At 38.2% G+C, this 22,616-nt stretch overlaps 1 protein-coding gene across 2 annotated transcripts in view; it reads right to left on the bottom strand.

Annotated features, from left to right (window-relative positions):
* Window positions 1-12,492: 12,492 nt before the first annotated feature.
* The window catches only part of LOC149847877 (uncharacterized), a 46,630-nt gene continuing 36,506 nt past the window's right edge, over window positions 12,493-22,616 (bottom strand). The window contains exons 5-6 of one of the 2 annotated variants that reach the window (XM_090006614.1): window positions 17,782-17,981; window positions 12,493-12,784 (exon numbers count right to left, since the gene is read on the bottom strand). In XM_090006614.1, coding sequence (XP_089862740.1) covers window positions 12,659-12,784; window positions 17,782-17,981 — 326 coding nt within the window. In that variant the 3' untranslated portion in view covers window positions 12,493-12,658. The remainder of the gene's footprint in view (window positions 12,785-17,781; window positions 17,982-22,616) is intronic. The other variant, XM_090006687.1, reaches the window with a different exon arrangement.

The raw sequence follows: 22,616 nt of genomic DNA, 5'->3' as shown, positions 1-22,616 counted from the left end.
CAGAACCTTTTTGTGAAAACCACATACGCTCTTTTACGAAGCTCGCTTTTGAAGCGTGGAAAAAAACCACATGAATTTTTTTGCACGCTTGCCTAAAATTTATAAGAATCTCAATTATTGTGAATGAAAAGCTCTTTCTTTTTTTTTTTTAATCTTCAAAACTTTGTTTGATGTCGAAAAATGCTGTTTTTATGTTAGGAGAATTATTTCCTTTAAAAATATATGTATTTCTTTTAAATTATTAAAAAACAAACATGTAACCCACTTTTTATTCTCGAGACAATGACCATACGTACGTGACCAAGTATATAAAGTTCATCTAAAAAGTCATGAAAACGTTTAATCGAAGGCCAAATAAAGTGGCCGAGTTCTTGTTTTGCAAGGCCGATTTTGAATATATTGATATTTTTATCTGATTTGTTTTTTTTTTTTCATTTACCACGAGATTTTCGTCTGTTTGTGACTATCGTTCTAGGAGATTCTAGGGATAGGGATGTCAACCGGTGGGGTTTGGTTAGGATTCAGATAGAACCAAACTTGCATCAGTTTTTTGGGTATAGTATCGGTTCAGACACGAGTCTAATCAGTTTTACCATAAGAACTACATGAACCAGACCCAATAAAATAATATTTTTTTATCATTTTTACATTGAAAATTTGTGGGTCTTAATCAGAACTCCGATCGAGCCTCGGTCTAGTATAAAATTTCACAAACTATATCTGGAATAATGTATTAATCAGACCTACAAGGCCGAACCCAGTCTTCTTATTTATGACCATAGACCCTGTATACTGTTTGGTGCAAGTAAACCCGACCGGTTGACACCCTTCTCTAGGACACGTGAGGTTCCAACTTTTGCACGTGATTTGAGCGCTGGTGGTGGTGGTGGTGGTGGTGGTGAGGGGGGTGGGGGGCGCGTTTGACGTGTCATGCACAAAAAGACTGGCTGGTTGGAGGTTTTTGTTACCGCAGAGGTGTGGGCCTGCTGGACCAATTCCCATAATACCGATCTTGTCTTTAAAAGGGTATTCTGGTCATTTCATGGGAGAAAGAGGAAAGAGGTCGGAGCCATCGCGACTGGGGACAAAGGAGTAATTTCGAACAAGAAGTCGGGGTACAGTCGTCAGATAAAAAAAAAAGGAGGGAGGAGTGGGGTGCAAGTGGAGATTTGACGGGAACAAGGATGAAAGGGCGGGATTCCACGCTAGACGCACGAACCGCCGCATACGATCGGATATGCTGATCTGGAGCAGGAATATGGCGGGGCCCACACAGGATTCTATCCAGTAGGGCCGTGGGGCCCACGTGTCCTCCTTAAACGCCATCCCACACACACACACACCTGCCCCCGCGACAAAAAGATAGCGCGTCGTCTACCGTCGTCCTAATCCACCCGCTCCCACCACCTGCCGAAGTTACCGAAATGCACTCGGTTCGTTGTTTTCTACGTCTCCTCGGCCTCAAACCGATACGATTGATGGGCTCGGTATCTCGTATCGGTACAGCTACTCGGGAATTCGTGAGCAGGGTCCGGTTTTCTAAAACTCGACAAAAAAAAAAAAAAAACAGGTCAAATTTGGATCAGATGCCCAATTTAGTTAGGCATTGTTCACCACCCGGACCGAATCGGCGCCAACCAAGGTACCGAGATCAGCGAGTCAGTGCTAGGCGATGGGGAAACGAGACGGAGAAGGCAATCGAGGAGAGGGGATCAACAGGTGAATACGAATGGTTTTTTAGGGTATTTTCGTAAAACCGCATTCGGAAGTGGCCGTTCGATGATGCTGACTATGACGTTTGAGCAGGCCACTTTTGAACACTAAATCCAAGAATTTGGAAAATAAATATAAAAAAAGAAAAGGGAGAAGATCTGTGCAATCTTATCTGCAACGCAAGGGCTTTGACTTTTTTTCCCACACGGTAAAGAATCTTCTGCACGCTCTCATGATTGCTGTTCTCTTGAAAAGATGGCCCTCCTTTCTTTTTTAACCCCATCTTTACACAAAGGAAAAAGTACGAATTAGTACGTGGGAAACTTTTTAATGTATTTTATCGCGTTAATATTACGATAAAATTACGATATTTATCATGTGGGAAAAGCTTAAAAAAGTGTTTTTCGCGTTTATATCACGATACGATAAATGTGAGGATAGTTTCAAAATGGTCGCCTGTATCACCTTTTTGAACTTAATTTCAGAATTGGTAGTAGTTCTTTTCCTTCTGGAAAATGATCAAACGCATGAAACAGTGTTGGTGTTAAGAAAAAAGCATTAGAATATTGTGCTGCCACGTTTGAGACAGTACCTTACTGTGCTCTCTCTCTCTCATGGCACTTTTTAATTAGGGGTGTCACTGTCAACGGGTCGGGTTTAACCCGGATCCGACCTATCCGATTAGAATCTGGGTCGGACCTTTGGGTCCGATTAATACATGGAGCCAAGTATGGTTTGTGGAATTTTGTATCAGACTCAGGCCTGACCCGAGTTTTGATTAAGATCTGAAATTTTTTCAATGTAAAAATGCTAAAAATTATTATTTTACTGGGTATGGTCCAGGTCTGGTTCATGTAGTTATTATAGGATCTGGGTATGGTTTCTCTTGTAGTGGATCCGATTAGAGTTGAGTCCAGACCTGGTACCATCATCTCAAATCTGATTTGAGTCTGGTTTCACCTGAATCAGAACCAAACCCCAGCCGTTGACACCCTTATTTTCGATTGGTGGCTTGTTGTTAAGATCCAATTCCAGCATATTTTATTGGTATCATAGACAAAAGGTGAGGGGGTCTCTTATTACCATTACTTCAGCTTCAAGGAAAGGTGTGTGTGTGTGTGTGTGAGAGAGAGAGAGAGACTTGGTGACGGAGCATTGTGGATCTGGTGGGTGGGTTTGGTGAGGATCCCATGAGTTTTCTTGTCCATTTTTTTGAGTCCGTTTTAGTCTGAACCTACTTGGAATAAAGTGGCCAATGGGTTTTGGTCCCTTGCCTGAATTTAAACCCATAATGCACTGGTGAACCAGTATTCCGTCCTGCCTGTTGGGATCGTAACGGGATTCGGACCTCGTCTAGGGCTTGGATTTGGTTAGCCTGGAAATTGATGAAAAGTGAACCTCTTTTTACCCATGAATTTAGATCCAGTCAAAGTTTCAAAGATTTGGATTCATCAATTTGCTGAGGCACCCCGAGGCCCATTGACAACCTCATTTATGACTTGTTTCCTTAATTCTTCAAACACAACATGTTTATGAATTTAGGGTTTAGGGACTAGGGCTTGGATTTGGTTAGCCTGGAAATTGATGAAAAGTGAACCTCTTTTTACCCCCATGAATTTAGATCCAGTCAAAGTTTCAAAGATTTGGATTCATCAATTTTCTGACGCACCCCGAGGCCCATTGACAACCTCATTTATGACTTGTTTCCTTAATTCTTCAAACACAACATATTCAATCCCTTTTTCCAAGTTTTTTTCCTCTTTCTTGTAAATATTTTTTATTTTTTTATAGCCCAGCATGGGGAAGAATGGGTCCAACTGGGATTCGAACCCAAAACCACTATTTTAAGAGAGTGGTATTTTCTAGGGGTAACCATCAGTCCGGATGCCCGGCAGGCTGCCGGGTACACGGCCCGATTACATAATTGAGCCTGATTCAAGTCAGGTCCATGTGGAAATTGAACAGGGCCCAACCCATTAACTGGGTCAGGCCTAAATGGCCCAGCCTGACTGGAGTCCAAGCCTGAATATAACTGGGTTGGGCCGGGCCAAGCTGGTCCGATGGCCACTTCTCATATTTTCTTGATCCATCTATTTCATCTAGAACCTTGCCTTTCAATATTTGGAATTCAAAAAAGCATACCATGTTTAATACACTTTTTTTTTTTAATATAACTATCATTTCCTATTTTCGCCCCCACAAATGCTGCTTTAATCTTGAATAAAAGAAAAAAATGTTGGCTACATGTGGCAATTGGCTGTGAAACTTTTATCATATCTTTTGAAATGAGTCACATGGAGCGACAAGAGCCACAAGACATAAATAGGGATGTCAACTGGTCGGGTTTGGTTCGAACCCTGGTGGAATCAGACCCAGATCTGATTTTTGGGTATGGTATTGGATCCAGAACCAAGTCTAATCGGACCCACCATAAGAGAAACCATACTTAGACCCGATAAGAACTACATGAATCAGAGTTGGGCCATACTGGGTAAAATAATATCTTTTATCATTTTTTACATTGAAAGATTAATTATGGGTCTTAATAGGAACTCAGGTCAGTCCCCGGTATGGTATAAAATTTTACAAACTATACCCAGCTCTATGTATTAATCAGACTTTTGAGTCTGGGCTCAGGTCTTAATGGGGTCTTCTTATTTATCACCATACCTGAACCCTATAAGGTTTGGTACCGAACAAGGGCCTAGCTAGGGGGGGGCAGGACTGGGCTGTAGCCCAGTCCTGCCTCCCGAAACAGTTAATTTTTTTTGTTTTTTTTTTAAAAGCCCAGTCCTAGCCCAGCCCTGATTCCATATGAAATAGATTTTTATCCATTTTTGTAGCCCAGTCCAGTCCTAGCCCAGCCCTGACTGCAGCAAATAGTTTGATTTGTCCATATGAAATAGATTTTTATTAATAATTGTAGCCATTTTTTATTTTATCTCAAAAAAATTTTTTTCGGGGGTGCTGCCCCCGAACCCCCAACTATCACACAAATATTTTTTTTTTCTACACCCCTGTTTGCCCCCCCCCCCTCACATGAATCCTAGCTACACCCCTGGTACCGAATAGGGTCTGGGTGAACCTGACAGGTTGACACCCCTAGACATAAAGGGTACCCCACATAGCAAAGATAATGCGTGTTGTTGATGCTGAGGAGGAGGAGGAGGAGGAGGAGGAGGAGGCTACCCCACAAGCTGGATATGAACAATAGGTATTCATCTCAGCTCCGCCAGACTAAGAAATATATTATAAAAGTATTTTTTTTAAATGCTATTTCTTTTCGCTATAAAACAATGTATTTTTCCTATAAACAAACCAGCTCGAACTCGCCTCATTTAACTCAAACTGATTATGAGCTCGAACTTGGCTTGGCTCACCACAAAGCTTGAATACTTAAAGTTGATCTCATTCAGCTCGTCTACCAGCCCTAGAGTTGAGTTACCAAACTTCATGCTGAAGGGCTGCTCTTAAGGCAGGGCCAGGTACTCGAGACTACCAGCCAATCCAAAAGAGAGTTTTGAATGTGGGGCCCATCTAAACATGAGGCCCACAGCCAGCACATGGCAACAAGGATTGGTCGGATAAGTATTTAAGGCATGATGCTTCCTTTCCCTGGGCCAGGTCTGACCGTTCTTCCCCCACTTGCAAGGATCTTAAGTAGGGGTGTCAACCGGCTTGGTTTACCCAGACCCAAACCGAACCAAACCTTATAGGATCTATGATAATAAATATGAAGACCCGATTATGACCTGGGTCTGGACCCGAAGGTCCGATTAATAAATGGACTCGGATATAGTTTGTGAAATTTTATACCAGACCCAACTCGAGTTATGATTAAGACCCACATTTTTTCGATGTAAAAATGATAAAAAAAAATATGGTTTTACCGGGTATGGTCCAGGTTTGGTTCATTTAGTTTTTAACGGATATAGTTTTTCTTATAATAGATCCAATTAGACCTGATCCAGACCCGATATCATACCCAAAAATCTAGTCCAAGTCTGGTTTCACTTGGGTCCTAACCAAACCCCACCCGTTGACACCCCTAATCTTAAGCACAGGCTTATTAGTTATTATTGGTAGGTAGGATTATTCAAAGGTGGCCAAGCATGATCATAGCATTCTCTAGTAACCAGTATTAGACTAAAGCCCTATTAAACTACCAACAGGAGCTCCGCTTGTCCGGTAGGAGCAGCTAGTGCACGTCCCCTTGTGTTGGGGACGTTGCAAGTTCGAATTCCAAAGGTATCGTTGTATAACTGGTAGGGTCTGCCTAACCCCCCAGCTTGCCTTAAAAAAAAAACTCCGGTACTAGCCTCGCTCATTAGGATGGTGCTCTCTATGGCTTTTGTACAGGTGTATACATAGAGAATGGATCTTGGGATGTTTGGGAGAGCACAAAAAGTTGGGATTGCCTGAACCATGTGAGCGACCACGTCGTGAGCTCTTAAAACACCTTTTTTTGTAAAAACAAAATTAAAGACACAACAAATGGGAGTTTACAATTTTCCCTAATTTCTCTGTTTTTCTTATGTATTTAATATAAGATCTTAGTTTTTAATTTTTTTAGTAACTAATAAGCGAAAACTGTATGTTCAACCCCATCATTGCGTAACACTTGGTAACTACACCTAGAGTGCTAATAATACAACTAGATTTGGGAGTGGCCCAAGCTTGTGCCCCAAACTCGGGCTGGAGAGTAATTTGCTTGGGCCTAGATCCAGCCCGATTTTGGTCTAGTGCAAGTTTTCGCTAATAGGGCACTGATTATTGGGACCAAGTCCAGCCTCATAAAAGTGAGTTCAGGTGGGCCTATGAGAACTAGAAATACGGACATTTTCAACACTTTTTTGGCAAATCCAACCATGTGGATGTGCTTAGGATGGTGAATTTGCTAGGAATCAACCATTGGATCATGTATTTTTTATGAAAAAATGTGATTTTTTTATGCTTGAATATTTATGAATATTATGAACCATTGATTTTAAAGCTTTAAAAAAAACTGGTTTATACAGAAAAATCGGATGATTCAAGAGCGGGTTCTTATAAAACCAAGCATGTAGATCACATCCCTATGGCTAGATTCAAAAGAAAAGAACAAAAAATCCATGAAAATTATGGTCCACACATTAGTTCTCATATTCTAGTGACTCTCTCTATCTCTCTTTATATATATATATATATATATATATATATATGTGTGTGTGTGTGTGTGTGTGTGTGTGTGTGTGTGGTTAGCTCCCACACAAGGTCTATATTAATTACACTAAGGATACATATAAAATGCATGCAGATTTGAGATCTTGTATCTCTAATCTGACATCCGTAGATTTCTGCTCTGACTCCTCCACCCCTCCCCCATTGGACTAGAAATCCAAGGTGCTTCCAGCTTTTTGGATGTTCAGATCTAAAGATATGAGATCTCCCATTTGAATGAAGATTTGTGTGCATGTGTTTGTGGATCTCGCTTGAGACCTGTAAGGCCTTGTTTGTTTCATTCTCATATAAAAGAAAGGCTTTACATGAGAATGGGCACGGCTCACCTTATATGAAAGCATTCATAAGAGGGATGTATGAATTATATATAAAATGTGGTAAGTGGTGAGAAAAGCCAACATGATAATTTCTCAACATGATTATTTGACGTTTTCATGGTGGGATCACATCAGGGTTGTCAGCTCAGCAATTTCCCCTAGTAACTTGCATGAAGCAAACGAGGCCTACGAGTGGCAAAGCAGACTAAGCCACTAAATTTAGACATGCATTTAGAAAGCCAAACTAACACTTTTTGACTTAATATGATTTGTTGTTGCTGTTGTATTTAGCCAAAGCTATCAACCTTTACATCTAAACCATGCAAATGCTTGTGTGTGTGTGTGATGAAACATGCTTTTCTGCATTTTCGGGTTGTTTAAGCCTTTCTTTTCTGTTTAGTAAAGCCTTTCATATGTGCTAAATGAAACATGCTTTTCTGTTTTATTTTTAAATGTTGACCATACAGACGTGATTTATATACTAATTTTATAGGGATCAGCTCTTGAAGGCTTTGATTCGGACACATGGGGGTTCGAAAATTCAACAGTTCAAATTCTTAATAAATTTTTGAGGTTCCAAATATCATTTTTTAATCTAAAACACATGATCAAGGTGTGGATTCCTTGTAAATCAACCATGCCCAACACATTTATGGGGTTGAAACTGAGGAAAAAACAACAACAAAAATTAGAAAATGGCATTTAAGATATTTCATTTAGCTCCGATATATATACATATGAAAAGTGGTAGCTGCCTACTACTTTTGTAGTCTACTACCAGCCTACAATGATCGAACAGGCATTTTCAGATTGTTTTTCGTAAATCTAGCCCTGTAGATATGTTCAGCATGATCGATTTACTATGAAATGATGCTTGGACCATGTTTTTGGATAAAAAAATTTATGATTTTTAAGCCTTGAATATTTATAAAAAAACCATCAAATTTTAAACCTTATAAAAACCTAACTGCTTGTTGGAATCTGAAGATCCAAGCGTAGATTCCTATAAAATCAAGCTTGTATAACACATGAAAAAAACCTTCAAAAGCACGACATGCTGGCAGTAGGCTATCAAAGTCTTAGGTAACTACCACCTGATAAATAAATAAATATATATATATATATATATATATATATATATTGAAGTTAATAATAAAGGACGTTTAAATACAATATACATTGGCTTGGCAGGGTTTCCAATGAGTCAACTAGTAAATCATTTGGAATAAAAAAGGATAACCATGTCTTCATGATCGGGTGCTTAAGTACCTCATCTTATGGGTCTTGGAATCACTTCCAGCTAAGAACGCACTTCAACACCTGGAACGCATGCCAAATTCAGTTTTATTTAATAATATATATATATATATATAAGAGAGAGAGAGAGAGAGAGAAAGAAAGTACTTGTCATTTTGCACCGTGAAAAATGTGGCAGTATTCCATGTGGTAAGCGGGGTCCTGTGCCAAGCTGAAGGCCCATGTTCGAATCCCTCTGACACATGGGGCGTAAGAGATATCTGGTAGGGGTCTGCCTAACCCCAGCTTGCCTATAAAAAAAATGTGGTAGTATTCGTTTGCTGAGAAAGTACTCGTCCAACCACCACGAGCCTGATCTAGTTTCTTGGACACATGATATAATTTAAGTTACTTCTGCAGTAAGTGCTAGATGGTGAAGGGATTTGTAACACGTTCGGATATCGTCTGAAAATTTTGCTCGCTATTGATCACAAACTGAAAGTTTACAGATTAAACCAAACCCTAAGGCCTTTGATCATAAAGACCGATTGCCTCTGACATATTACAAAGAGGGGTTCAGATTAAGTTAACAATCTAAGATGGAAGAGGTAAAAACAGCAATCAAGAATTTGGAAAAGAACTATCAAGTATGCCAAGACATGACCTCATCTATTAGTGCTGCATATAGTACTGCATGTCACCATACTGACCTGAGGCATGACCTGAGCTCTTCCCTATGACACCTCCCTTATGTGACACCGGGCAATCACATGACAGCATTCCATAAACCCCACAGCAACATAATACAGGCCCCACTCAAAATGCAATCATGTGATTGACTGTGGCACATAAGGGGTGTTTGATTTGCCGACTGGGGAGGACAAGGATACAGTGTCATGTCCTATCAGTGGACTGCGTGCGCAAAGATACCTTTTGTTTTTTCAAAGGTGTTCACACTGTCCTGTCCTTTCCTTTCCTGTTCCGCAGGGGAGGCGGAACAGAGTTGGACAGTAAAATGTATAGTGTCCCACTCGTCCATGTGTGGGCACCATGCAGCAGGCTTCCCGCTGGATCAAACACCCCATAAGGGATCAGTTAAGAGATCTCTTGATTTCAAATGCTGCCATACGGCTCACCCTCAAGCAGTTAAAACCTCTTGGCTGCTCCTTTTTGCCTACCAGGAAGAATGCTGCTTGAGCTTGAAAGCAAGGGACAGTGGGACACACACCCCAGATATCACATAAGTAATTTGTTTATTGTGTTTACTATGTTGGAAGTTTTCCCTTTTGTTTCAACAGGCTGCGAAGGAAGTGCCTTTCATATGAAAGGTATGCTCGTTGAGAAAGCACCATGACCCCATGGGAAATCATTCCATGCAAGGAATCCTACGAAAGGGTTCTCATACTAAAATGAGCTAGTCATATGAAAACATATTGGCCCCACATGAGCCTTGCAGTGATGAAGTTGTTTCACCGACGTGGCATTTTTTCATATAAAATGGGCCACTATCCCATCCCATGGGATTGAGTGAAACATAGCAGGCCCTTAGCGAACCATGTACAATTTCCAAGCACACCAATACCTGGTTATGAGTAGCCTTAAGTCTTGTGCTACGAAGCAACTGTCTGATATGTGGTTTTATCAGGCCAATAATGCCTAAAGTCACCTACCTCCCAGTCATCTTCTGCTTGCCTACTAGGGATGCAAACAGTTTGGATCTGGAACAGCTAAATACTTTTGGAGTTCGAATCCGAAAGAGCCAAAATTTGTAAAACCTCCATCCTGGATCCAACCCATTTGCATCCCTATCGCCCACAAGGACACCTATAAGATATATGCAACCTGATCTCCCATCTGATTGTGTGCCTGCGTACATCAGATCAGGAACTTTGCCAGTGTCATATAATATCCCCCTAACTAACCCGAGGAATGCTTTTGAGCCCCCAAGTCAAGTCCCTTAATGGCAACTTTATATTCATCTGATATTGGACCAACTATTCTGTACGCAGTTGCAGTAATAGCTTAGAACGTTTATCCAACAAAATGTACAGAAGTTGGGAAACTGCATTATGCTCCATCCCAATTCTGATCATGCTGGTTGAGACATCCAAACCATGGTTACCAGAGTAGGAATCCGGCAAGCTGAAGCAAAATGCAGCACCTTTAAAATTTGAAAGGACTCAGGAAGCGAAAAGATTTGGATTGGTACCTTTGACTTGACGTGACTCGTGAGAGAAGTAACGAAAAATAAGTTTGGGAAATAAAGATTTTTGCGAAGATACGGGAAAACGTAGGAAAAAACAAGCATGAAAAGAACCACGCTTTAAAGATAACCTACCACATTTAAAAAAATGAAAACAAGCATGCAATTATTAGAACAAAGTTTATAAAATAATTTCTGCAAGAATCTCAATTCCTTAATTTAAAGAACCACGCTTCTTGAATACAACGAATCAGGAAGCCTCATATGAATCAAGATTCCCTACTGCTGTCCGTTTGCATTCAAACTGAGCTTCCTGGAAAATGGAATTCCCACTAGGGGCTTCCAGCAACTATGGTTCAAACTCAAGAGTCAGACAGCAACATCAAAACAGAAATAACTGGGGATTGAGGTCTTGCAATCATTCTTGTTGTGTTACTAGAGCTGGCATTGCCTTGTGCCAAGGAAAAGTTCTGCCTTATTGCATCATATGGATGTAATCAAATGCCATGAACCTCCACATATCATCAATCATGCTACCACCAAGACACGTGGAGTGGGGGTTTTCCCCTACTTATTTCAGTAAAGAATCATGGCAAATGGCCATCACCAGGCACCACCTTTTTTCTATAAGAGGGTCTTTAACAGCTATGCATCAACATCATCAGACCCTACAAAATTGCCCAATCTGGGAAGAACATCACATGCCAATGACATCATTTGCAAATCCATTATCTGACTATGGAAATCACATCAGGAACAAGTTCACAAGAAGCGACTTGGTGGTCAGCATAATGCACTTTCCACCAAACAGGACCACCCTGGATCATGTGGATCACCCACTCCCACCACTTTTCGTGTTCCTGTGAGGGCTGAATCAGATCAAATCTTTTAGGTTAACCTACTACCAACCACTGGTACATTCTTGTCATTTTTTAAGCTTGTTCACAATTATAGGGATAAAATCTTTGAAATTTTGTATCCGCCCCCAACAACCAGCCAACTAATCAAGAGCAGTTGGTTGTTTTCAAAATTTAAGTTCATGACCTGAAAATAAAATTTATTGAGCATTTTTTAGAAGTCTTGGTCATTCAAGTGCCCGAGGGGCTGTGAGGGATAAAAAAGATCTTATCACTCTAGATTCCATGATGAAATTATATAAAAAAGGAATCCTATTATGCTTTTCCTTTGTTACAGGCAAGCTGAGGGATCAACCCCGAGGGTTCGAACCAGAGAAACTCAATTATGATAGTGCAACCTAACCTAACCATCAAGCTATCTCATTTGATTTCTATTATACCTTAGTATTCATCTTTTGCTGGGACCTAGATCAGCAGACATTAAGAAGGCCAGTCCAAAATGGTCTACTAGGCTGGTGGGGACTGATTGCAACAATCAGGAAGGCCAGACAGAACCATTGTAAGGCAACTAAGGTGAAGAGTACCCATGGAGAAGTACCATCCCCGGTGAGCAAGGGGGAAGTACTCATTGAGTTAGGAACATCGCCAATGTGGCACCCTCAACCCTAAACGGGATGTCTGAACCATAATGGTGGTTTCTCCTCGTTATCGAAAGATCAAACTAAGGCAGAAGAAATGTAACCGATTAAATGGACGGGACAAGGTCAACCTGCACTATACAATTCCAAAATACTCTAGTAAAAGAGGTATAGGGCCCATTACTCAAAATAGCGGGTAAAAGTCTCTGAGCCAGAAACATGAAAATGTTGAGCAAAATTGAGAGAGCATCAATAACTTTGCGTTAAACTAATCGGACAATCATGGAGGAGAAGAATGCACATTTTTCTCATTTCATTTTCCTTTTTCCCTTTTTTGTTTTCACATATGTGCCGGCCCATTGAAACCTGAAAAAGATAGTAGGCAAGGCCAGAGCAGTACTACTTTCATAATCTCCAAAATACAAACTTACCAAAACTTTGGCTTTTGCCAGTAATTGGGTTCTCTGGAGCTCTTCAATGCTCTGTCTTGACAAAATGGGCAGAAAGTAGCTTTGGAACGGTGAAACCGGTGAAAGAATCGACCTCAAAGAGTTCCTTCAACTTCTCATCGCAAATAATTTTCCTCTTGTCAGCAGGATCCTTTGAAAAGGGATATTTTCAGAGATTCAGAGAAAATAAATTCAAAACAAAGAGAGGCACGCAAGCAACACCAATTAGTGGACAATAGAACTGTATAATGCCTAAGCAACCATCATAGTTTAGAAGTTGAACAAAATAAATAATTCAAAGCTCGTGTAATGAAGCATCAATTCCCAAATCTCCAAGGTTTAATAACTGCATTTCTTTTCATTTCTTTACTGATGATGATTTACCTTTTCAATCGAATATAAATAATTAGCAGATTCTGAAGATTGCTTTGTTTAGTCATCATTTCAGTTGTAAGCAATGCCCAGGCACTAACCCGTGACTTAAACCAAGTAGATCAACGTACAAAAATTGCAGTGGCATCGGCACTTAGCAGTAACAAATGAAATTCCTAGTGTAAGAAAACCTCCTTAACGTTCTATCATAATCATAAACGATACGCTTATTAAAAATATCATCCCATAAAGATAACTCCACAAGAAAAGAACAAAAGACTAGGTTCATAGTCCACCAACATACCAACATAGGGTTCTGTCATATTTGTTTATCTTAAGCCAAAGACTCAACAATTTTAGCTGGGCTTTGACCATCCTATAAGTGCCTCAGACACATCCCAATGAATTGGGTCAAGCAGTATGGAATCAATACCATGGCAAGTGTACAAATTCTTGTGCTAGTAGTAGACAGATCATGGCTCTGAGTTATGTTAGACACGCCACACAGTTGCCTTGTACCAACTTCACATGTAAATCTCCATTGGAGACCGAACATTTGATACTAAGTAGAAAAAAAAAACTGCAGAATATGCATCAACATGAAATGATTGTAAGCACAAAATTGCATCACACTGGACATTTGGTTTAAAGGCTTTTCTTCTACCACCTCATCTCACCCACATAAAACACATTCTTGAGAACTGAAATGGTCCCAAACTGCTTCAGACAATTGACTAACAATTTTTTTTCAATGAAGAACGCCTGGGTAATCTCCCCTATCAATTAACGTTGTTCCTATAGGAATATACTGTAAATTTTAACCTCTTTTACAATAATAACTGTGATATTTAGTATGAACTTCTAACCGATCTTCATAAAATACTAATATTGATTTATCATTCTTAAATGTCAAAAACAGAAATCATATAATCTAAACAACATAACTACTTCAATAGCTGCATGGAACTCTGCCCCAATGACATAGCTAGACATGATACCTTTACCCAAGCATCTCAACATATGGATACTGGTACATCCCTGCAGATTCAAGTTCAAACCACATAGTCTATAGAGAACGTATTAGTCCCTTTCAATTATTTCAGTGTGCACATAGCGCACTACTACATAAAACTTCCGCAATACCTAGTCTGCTCCTGGGAAACCAAGTAAAACAACAACATTTGACAAAGTCAATGATTTACACTTACTACCTTACAATGAGAAACTGCTCAATTAAAAACATTTGACAATGTCAATGTTCAACAAGGCAGTAACCCTAGAACAAATGGATGATGATGGTAGACCTGACTTGAACAACATAGATATCTTGATGAAAGGTCATTTTCACAATAACCTTCTCTTAGTGCATTTGATGTAGCTATGAATCATGGTGTGCATTGTACAACAGAAGAGCTGGGGATTAATGTAAAACTGTTCTAGCCATTGCAGTGCGTATTTTTTCTTAGATACAAGTCTATCCTTGTATTTTCAAAGTAACCAATGTGCATTTTCTATTAGATACCCATTTGCACCTAAGTGTCTTGTCACTCATAACCAGTAACTTCTTCATATTTGTCATAAACTGACAGTCATTTTGAAAATGATATATCATATATTCAACTAACCTCAACCACCCTGGAGTAAAGAAAACGAAAACCACCACCATCCGCGTTGGTGACCAACATACAACAACAGCAAGCAACATAGGAGCATATGTGTAAAAGCATTAATGCAGAAAGATTCCTAATATTGTTGAGGCTACACGTGAAGCTCAAGTTGCAATCATTAGCATACACCGCAGAAACACAGTAATGAGCTGCTATCTTCTGGAATCCAGTATGTCCCTGCTTTTAACCAACAAACTCTTGCTAAAAGTTCACCAAAAGGAGCTTCAATCAATTCACCTTATACAAAAGCTGTCCACACTCCATTCATGATGATACAATACATTTTAGGCACAATCAACAGCTAGCATGGTAAGAACACTTTTTCCATGGTTACCAAATCTCCAACTGCAAGGCCGTGTAAAAGCTATTTTCATGGATAGTTGCAAAGTGAAAACACAATGTGGTATGGGTGTGAACTGGAAAGTCAGTCACATGGATACGGATGCAGGAGCGGCGCACAATGAGAATTCACCTGGTACGATTCGATAATTTTCAATAATTAGGACACGGGGACACGGATGTACACACACATAGATGTATGTGTGTGTGTATAAACAACAATTTTTTTTTATGATGAGGAACCCTTGCCAAAGCAAGGAAAACCCCAGGTGTGGTCCCACAACCACCCTGCCTTACGTGGCCCACCTCTGAAAGCTACGGACACACCCGTGTGCCATCGGGGTTTGATCCGGTGCCTTCATGTCATCACTCTCACAACCACCACACTGGCCATGCAGGTGACCCCCGCAGTGGTTATAAAACAACAATTCTAAATCGCTATGATTAGGAACATCAAATAATTAAAGTAAATTGAAATGTAATGTAATTGGTGACATTTTAAAAGAAAAAGAATTCAAGTGGATATTAAATAAATAAGATCATAAACGAAAAATAGATAAACTTAATGCCACAATGTTGACTATGTGAAACTGGTTTGACTGTGCCCATGAAGTGTCATGTCATGTCCATGAAGTGTTTGTATCATATCATGTCGATATGGGATACACATGCTAAGTAAAATGTCCTTGTGACATAGCTTAACAATACATGACAGATTGTTCATGAGCAAGTCATAAGAATATAAGACGCAAATGGAAATATTCATTAAGTGAAAAGCTAATGCAATAAAAGACAGTACAAAGCCCACTAATACTTAATTGATTTTAATAAACAGCTGGGTGATAGCATGCATTCAATGCAGTTGTAAAAATAATTAAGATTTCTCCACCAAGAATTAGAGGAGGAAGTTTAGACAGAGCAACCATATGGATATTCCTAAGCCTGTCCTTCTACAACTAATTGGGAACAGTAAAAGACCGATCTATGCACTGGAACAAGCCTTTACGACATGGTTCTAAAGCTTTTATAGCATTAAAAAAGAACATGGACTCGTTAGGGTTAATGGAGATGATAAACCATAATGATTAAAAAGAAGTTTATATCATAAACTTCAAATAATCGCCTTCTTTTATCCAATCATAATCATGCCAAAGGTTCTTCGTTAATGACAATTATTCGAGATTGCCAACTGAAAGTCTTTGTTCAATAAAAGACTGTATTGATGATGAAATCCTCACCTGTCCAGAAGCCTAAGTGAAAATTGGTAGGAGATTAGTATCTTAATCTAATACACTAAGCACAGCCTTTGGGTTTTCTCAGGATCACCAATCCACATGCATGCTGGACAACAATTATTGGCTATACCAGTTATTAACAGAGTTGCAATCATGTTTGAACATAACGTGTTAATAACATTTTTTGTAAGATAAAACAATTTGTTAGCTACATCATTTTCAGCCAACCACGTAATCATTTGATAGTAATCCCTGAATTGAGTTATTTCGTATCAAAGTGGAATCTAAAGAAACTGCAGTATGATATGAAAGGAAAATAATAGACAGTAACAACTAAATTCACCACTGGAAATAATATGGCTTTTTCAGGGTCCACAATATTAGGATCAGTCGTTTGCAGGTTCCAGATCAATGTTTCCTTCACTCACCATTGTCCTGAGTTGGTTTCCAACTTCAGTGTGTTGTCCCATTGACCAATGACTAGTCTCTGTCTATGGCTGCCTGTTGAAATCAACAAAATTTTGAAGACACCAGTCCTAAAAGAAACTGACTGAAACGGTATCAGCTTCAGGCCAGTGTTTTTCCATCTCCATTTTACATTTAGTTGGTTCTGGAACTATCATGAACTGGCAAGCAATGCTCTGCTCTATGCAGAGATATTGAAGATTTTTCCTTTTTAAGTTTCCTATTAAACAAACTATTTTTCAATCTCTTCATAAAAGTACATGCTTTTGGTCTTTTAGAAACAAACCTACAAGAAACAAGGCAATGAAAAAACTTCAACTTTAAGGTCCCAGGGCATTTACCTTTATTAACTCAGTGAATAGTTATTCATTTAAAAAACCTACCTTGGCAAAATGTGAAGACCAGCATCTGAAAATTATGATGTTGACTGAACAATAGGAACTGCTACAGATAAGTCTCCTAACAATCACTAAGTTTTCAACTATGATTAAATAGGTGTAACTTATGTCTCAACAAAGAAATTCAGTTACAGAGACAAGCAACTCAAGTTTGGCATTTTAAGCAAAAAAATGTAAGATATAACATATTTTATCACAATTTGGACTGGATAAGACATGAACATGAGAAATGGGTGAAAATATTTGCACCCTGAACGATATGTACCCTATAATGTTAAAAACGAAAAGGGAAGACACACACAAGCCTATGACGAGCAACATACTTGGTATTAAGTCCAGTCTAATAGAAACCAATCAAACAACTAATATATATCACGAATCAGCTCATAAATGCAAGGAAAGAGACTTAGAACACCTATTACCAGTAGCCTAGACAAAACAACCTTACCTTGGACTGTTGATAGTTGACAAGGTTAGTCATGCATATCTAGTATAAGGACATAAACAAAGAAAAGCATATACTGAAAGCCATGGATCACCCATATACCTAGCATGATAGCATCTACACAAAAACTTGTCCAACAAGCTTCCAGCATTACTTCAAGTATATGGCTAGCAACATTCAGCAAGTTTGTTCTAATTAAGGACTTTAAAAGACAAACTTGAAACCACCTGCAGTTCTTTTTCCTTTATATAAGCCCAAATCCTCTTAACAACCTCCCCTCGTGATAAGGCATCTTCACCAGTACCAATGAACTTCACAAGAGCAGCCGAAAGAGGTAGAGGAGCAAGCAGACCTGTACTTCTTCCCTTTCCAGCTTCTCCTTTCTCTTTTTTCAGCCGTTTTGCTTTTGGTTTAAATTCATCCCTACCTAAAAATGAAACATTACAAAAGGTTGCATCCAGCATGCAAACCGAAGATCATAACAAACAATAGAAAGATGGGATGTAAACAAAAACAACAAAACAGGCCCAACTTGATCATCGCAAGGGAAATTCTTGTTGTATTCAATCAACTGTTTCCTACATTTCCGGCTTGCAAACACACATACATGCTTACTTGAAAAAGCTAAGTTAGCATAAAAATAAAGAAAAAAAAATGGTCAAGAAAACCAAAAGTTTAAATTTGTTCAATATTCACACACTATCTACACTATGCAGACACTTAAAGAAATGATAAGCAAAACCATATACATGGACTACACAACATAATACCAGTTATTAAAAATAGTGACCTTCAAGATGGATCAAAAGTGTTTATCATGCCCAGCATGCTCATAGAACCGTCTTTATCAGATTGCTAACAGCTTTATTTAAGATATCTATCAGTCGAGCATTCAATATGACGAGTACAAAGTAACTATGCTCAAGTTGTTTCTGTACAATACCTTAACATGCTTAATCCTATTCTTTAAGGACAATTCTAGACTCATTGTTGCTCACGTCTCTATCCCTTGGATCTGGTAGCAACCATAATTTACGTGTAACTTTTGCCCACATCTATCATACAATATAAAAAGTGGTCTTTCTAAATCAGCATCTCCATAAGGTTTGGTACCATTTCTTCCATGGCTGGCACAAAGAATGCTATTTGTTGAGCTTTTATCCTTAAAATAATATCCAAACGTTTGCCAAATATTACTTGAAAGGTGAATGCATGAATCAGCTCAAAGAGCTGAACAAAAAATAATTGATTGTCCCAATGAAATGCAGATTCAATCTATTGAAAGTCTGTAATATAGTGTAGCATAGAGTTATGTAAAGTAGTCTTATATAAGTTAGTATGTACATACCCTATAAAGAAGGGGGGCATACTAGTCATTTTAGTCTTTTTACCTTTATGTTGTACTAAAGGGGGTCGACCCTCTATGAGAAAGTGTTCCTCACTCACGATAGTGAATAGAAGAAAACTTGTTCTCTCTTTTGTGTTGTGTCTCCTCTAAGCCTAACCACTTTCCTCTTATTTTCCATGATTTCTAACACAATCCACATGCCCAGACCCACTCATATAATAAAACCAAATTGTCTTTAACTGAACCCATCTCTTTTCTATACAGATCAAATATTTTTCCCAGATCAACCAAGAGGTCACAGAACTGGATAGGTTAGATGGAGAAATGAGTTTGTGCTTGATGCAACATGATGCAGATCTGACCCATATATCCTATTCTCTCTTTTCTTTTCCTTTTTGGGTGTTGGGGGGAGGAGGTCAACGGGAAACCCGCTATGACTGACCCCACATTGGCAGGCCTCTGACTGGTAAAACCCTTGATGTCCCCCTTGGCCACTGAAGTGAAAACAATGGATCAGACACGGGATCAGATATGATCAAGCAACATCACACGAAAAGAATGGCATACGATTTTACATGGTTCGACTGGGCTAAGCCTACGTCCACGGTTAACTCTCTCTCTCTCTCTCAATGATTTTCCAAGAGAGAGAGAGAGGTCTATATTTATATTATCTTGTTACAAGAAATAAGGGAGGTTTCCCAATATCACATAAGGGAGGTTTCTCAATCTTGCAAGGTTTCCTAATCTCGTAAGACTTCTTACAAACTTCCTTTCCAGATACAACTCTTGCTAAATTAGACAAGATGGGACTCTTCATAACGTGTGGACCTTCCTCTTGTGAATCTGGATCAAGACTCAAGACATGTGGATCTTGTGGATCTGGATCAATTTGTTTAACATCGCAATGCAAGCTCATCTCTCCGTTGGTGAGATTGAGCTTGGACCAAATATTCAATAAATGCGAGTAGACAGTCAGAATATCTGCTAATTGTTCTTCGGAAGTAATGAATCGAACCTCAAGCTCTTTCTTTTTAACCTTTTCACGAATAAAGTGAAAATCAATCTCAATGTGCTTTATGCGAGTATAAAAGACAGACAGGATTTGTTGCAAGATATGTAGCCTCAAGATTATCACATCATATAACAAGTGCATTTTGTTGTTCAGCATGTAACTCTCTTATGAGATAGCTCAACCATGTGAGCTCAGAAACAAGTCATGCCAATGCTTTAGATTTTGCTTCATTACTAGACTTAGCAACAGTTTGTTGCTTGGACGAGTTCCAGGAGCGCATATTACAACCAAGAAAAGTAAGATAGCTACTTGTGGAATGCTTGTCATCCGGACATCCTGCCCAGTCAGCATCTGCATATCCTGAAAGCTAGAATGAATTAGTTTTATGAACATGTAATCCAAACATAACAATTCCCTTAAGATATATGAGAATCCTTTTAACATGATTTCAGTTCTCTTGAGTTGTGCATGCATGAATAGGCAGGCAATATTCACTGCATAAGATATATCTGGACAAATGAATGTAATATATTGTAGAGCACCAACAACACTTCGATAATGTGTCACATCTTCAAAGGGTTCTCCTTCAAACTTGGAAAGAGTTACATTGACTGTTGTTGGTGTGGTCATCGGTTTAGCTTCAAGCATATGAGCCTAATATATTCAAAGTCGTTTCCTTACATGGTATCAAAGCAAGGTTGAGATCGAGTTGCTCTTTGTTGCATTGGGAAGCGTGCTAATCAAGAAATTTTAAAGAAGAATGGTGAAGTTTTCGTCTCTCTTTTGCTTCTTAAAATTATTTGGTATGCATTATATTTCTTTAAGTATTATGCATTATGAAGAATTAGATATGTTTTTGCATATATGTTTCTCTCTTTTGCTTCTTAAAATATTTGGTATGCATTATATTTTTTAAAGTATTGAGCATTATAAAGAATTAGATATGTTTTTGCATATGTGTTCTCCATGTCATTATGAGTTTGGATTTTTAACAATTCCATTGAACTTTTTATATTATTCTCTTTCGTATGTCTTTTCTTGAAAAATAAGTTTTTTAAAGAAAGTTATGTTAGAAGTAAAATGTTTGTGAGAGATGTAGCATTGCTCACATACTCTCATCATAATTATTTCATATTAAAGGTATGTGTTTACCCTCTAAAATGTCCTATATGAGGGTTTTTCATAATAACATGTGTCCTTGAAAAATGATGTTTTATTTTCCTACCTAATGAACTCTTTTTCATACGAGCAATGTTTGATTAAGAAGGCATTTTTATAATATCGGTTGAATTAAGTTTTAAAAATGATCTCATAAAATATGGTTATTCTCTTTTCATTCTTCAATTCAATTTCAAGAATATGTTTTATTATAAGATTTATGGTCTTCATTAATGTTGCATACTTATTACATATGTTTTAAATATTTCATGTTGTGTTTATTTAAAACATATTCATGCCATTGGTTATAATCTATTAAGTCATATAATATTATGAATTTTTGTTTATAGATTTATGCCATAACGCAATCCTAGTATTCTCTTTGGAATTTTCTCCACTTTAATAAAGTTTTCCCTCTTCCTTTCGTATGTACCCTCATTTGAGAATTTTGTTTGTTGGATCTCTCTTTGAGAGGCCCTTTTGATCCTTGTGAATCTTCTTATGAGTATATACTCTTTGAGAAGATTTCATGATTGTTATAAGCTTCTTTTAATATCGGTTTTTTATGAGATTTTTTAAATATTACCATCTTTGTGTAAGCTTGAGAGTCTCAAGCATTTGCACCTTTTATAAAATACATGCATTATTGCATGTTTGCTATTATTATGCTTTTTGCGTATTTTGTTCAGTGTTGTGAGAGTGTCTTCGTACACTTCTTTTATAAAGTATTCATGCTTGTATGCGTATTGTCTATTCATAGACAATTTTCACATGGTACTCTCTTTTCAATAAAGAGATGATATATATTGCCTTCCTTAGGGCTTGTTTTGTCCCTTAGTGGACTTGTGAGATTGTTTCTTTTATCATTATAAGTGCTTCCGCAATATCTTGTTACATTTGTCCTAAATTTGCTCACTTAAGATTATTGTCATTCTACATCTTGGTATGCATATAATTGCAATTTATAAAAGCTTGATTTGATTCTTGGATTATTCCAAATCCGTCCTCACACATGACATTGCTTAAATATTTCATGTTGTGTTTATTAAGTCTTTTGATAATGATCATGATTGAACATAATTTTGTATTTATGCAAAATTATTATAAGGCATATTGTTGTGATTAATTATGTTGGACCTTTGAATCGGCCCTCTTTGTAAAATCACATATTTGGAAAATGATTTCCCTAAGTGTTCATTGCCTTTTTTATGACATTTTTATCCATCACAAGTTATATGATGCATCAATCCTTTTTGTATGGCCTTATTTTTATATTAGAGATGATTGTTGAGGTGAGTTAAGGGCACCTTGTGTTATGTCTTTTTAGATTGTCCAATTACCATATTAAAGATGGTTGTTGAGGTGAGTCATGGGCACCTTGGGACTCTAGAATGATTTGTTATATGATCTCTAATTATGAGTGTGACACTCATTTTCTTTTGGCCATTGATCTTATGGATGCTCTTATTTATATATAAATGTGATGTATATATGGTGTCTTGGAACCTTAAATGTTTTAAGGTATATTTAATTCAAAGGGTGTT

This window comes from Nuphar pumila, chromosome 1, assembly GCF_984573655.1.
Source record: "Nuphar pumila chromosome 1, dmNupPumi1.hap1.1, whole genome shotgun sequence".
NCBI classification, from domain to species: Eukaryota; Viridiplantae; Streptophyta; class Magnoliopsida; order Nymphaeales; family Nymphaeaceae; genus Nuphar; species Nuphar pumila.
This window is presented reverse-complemented; position numbering and strand designations above follow the sequence as displayed.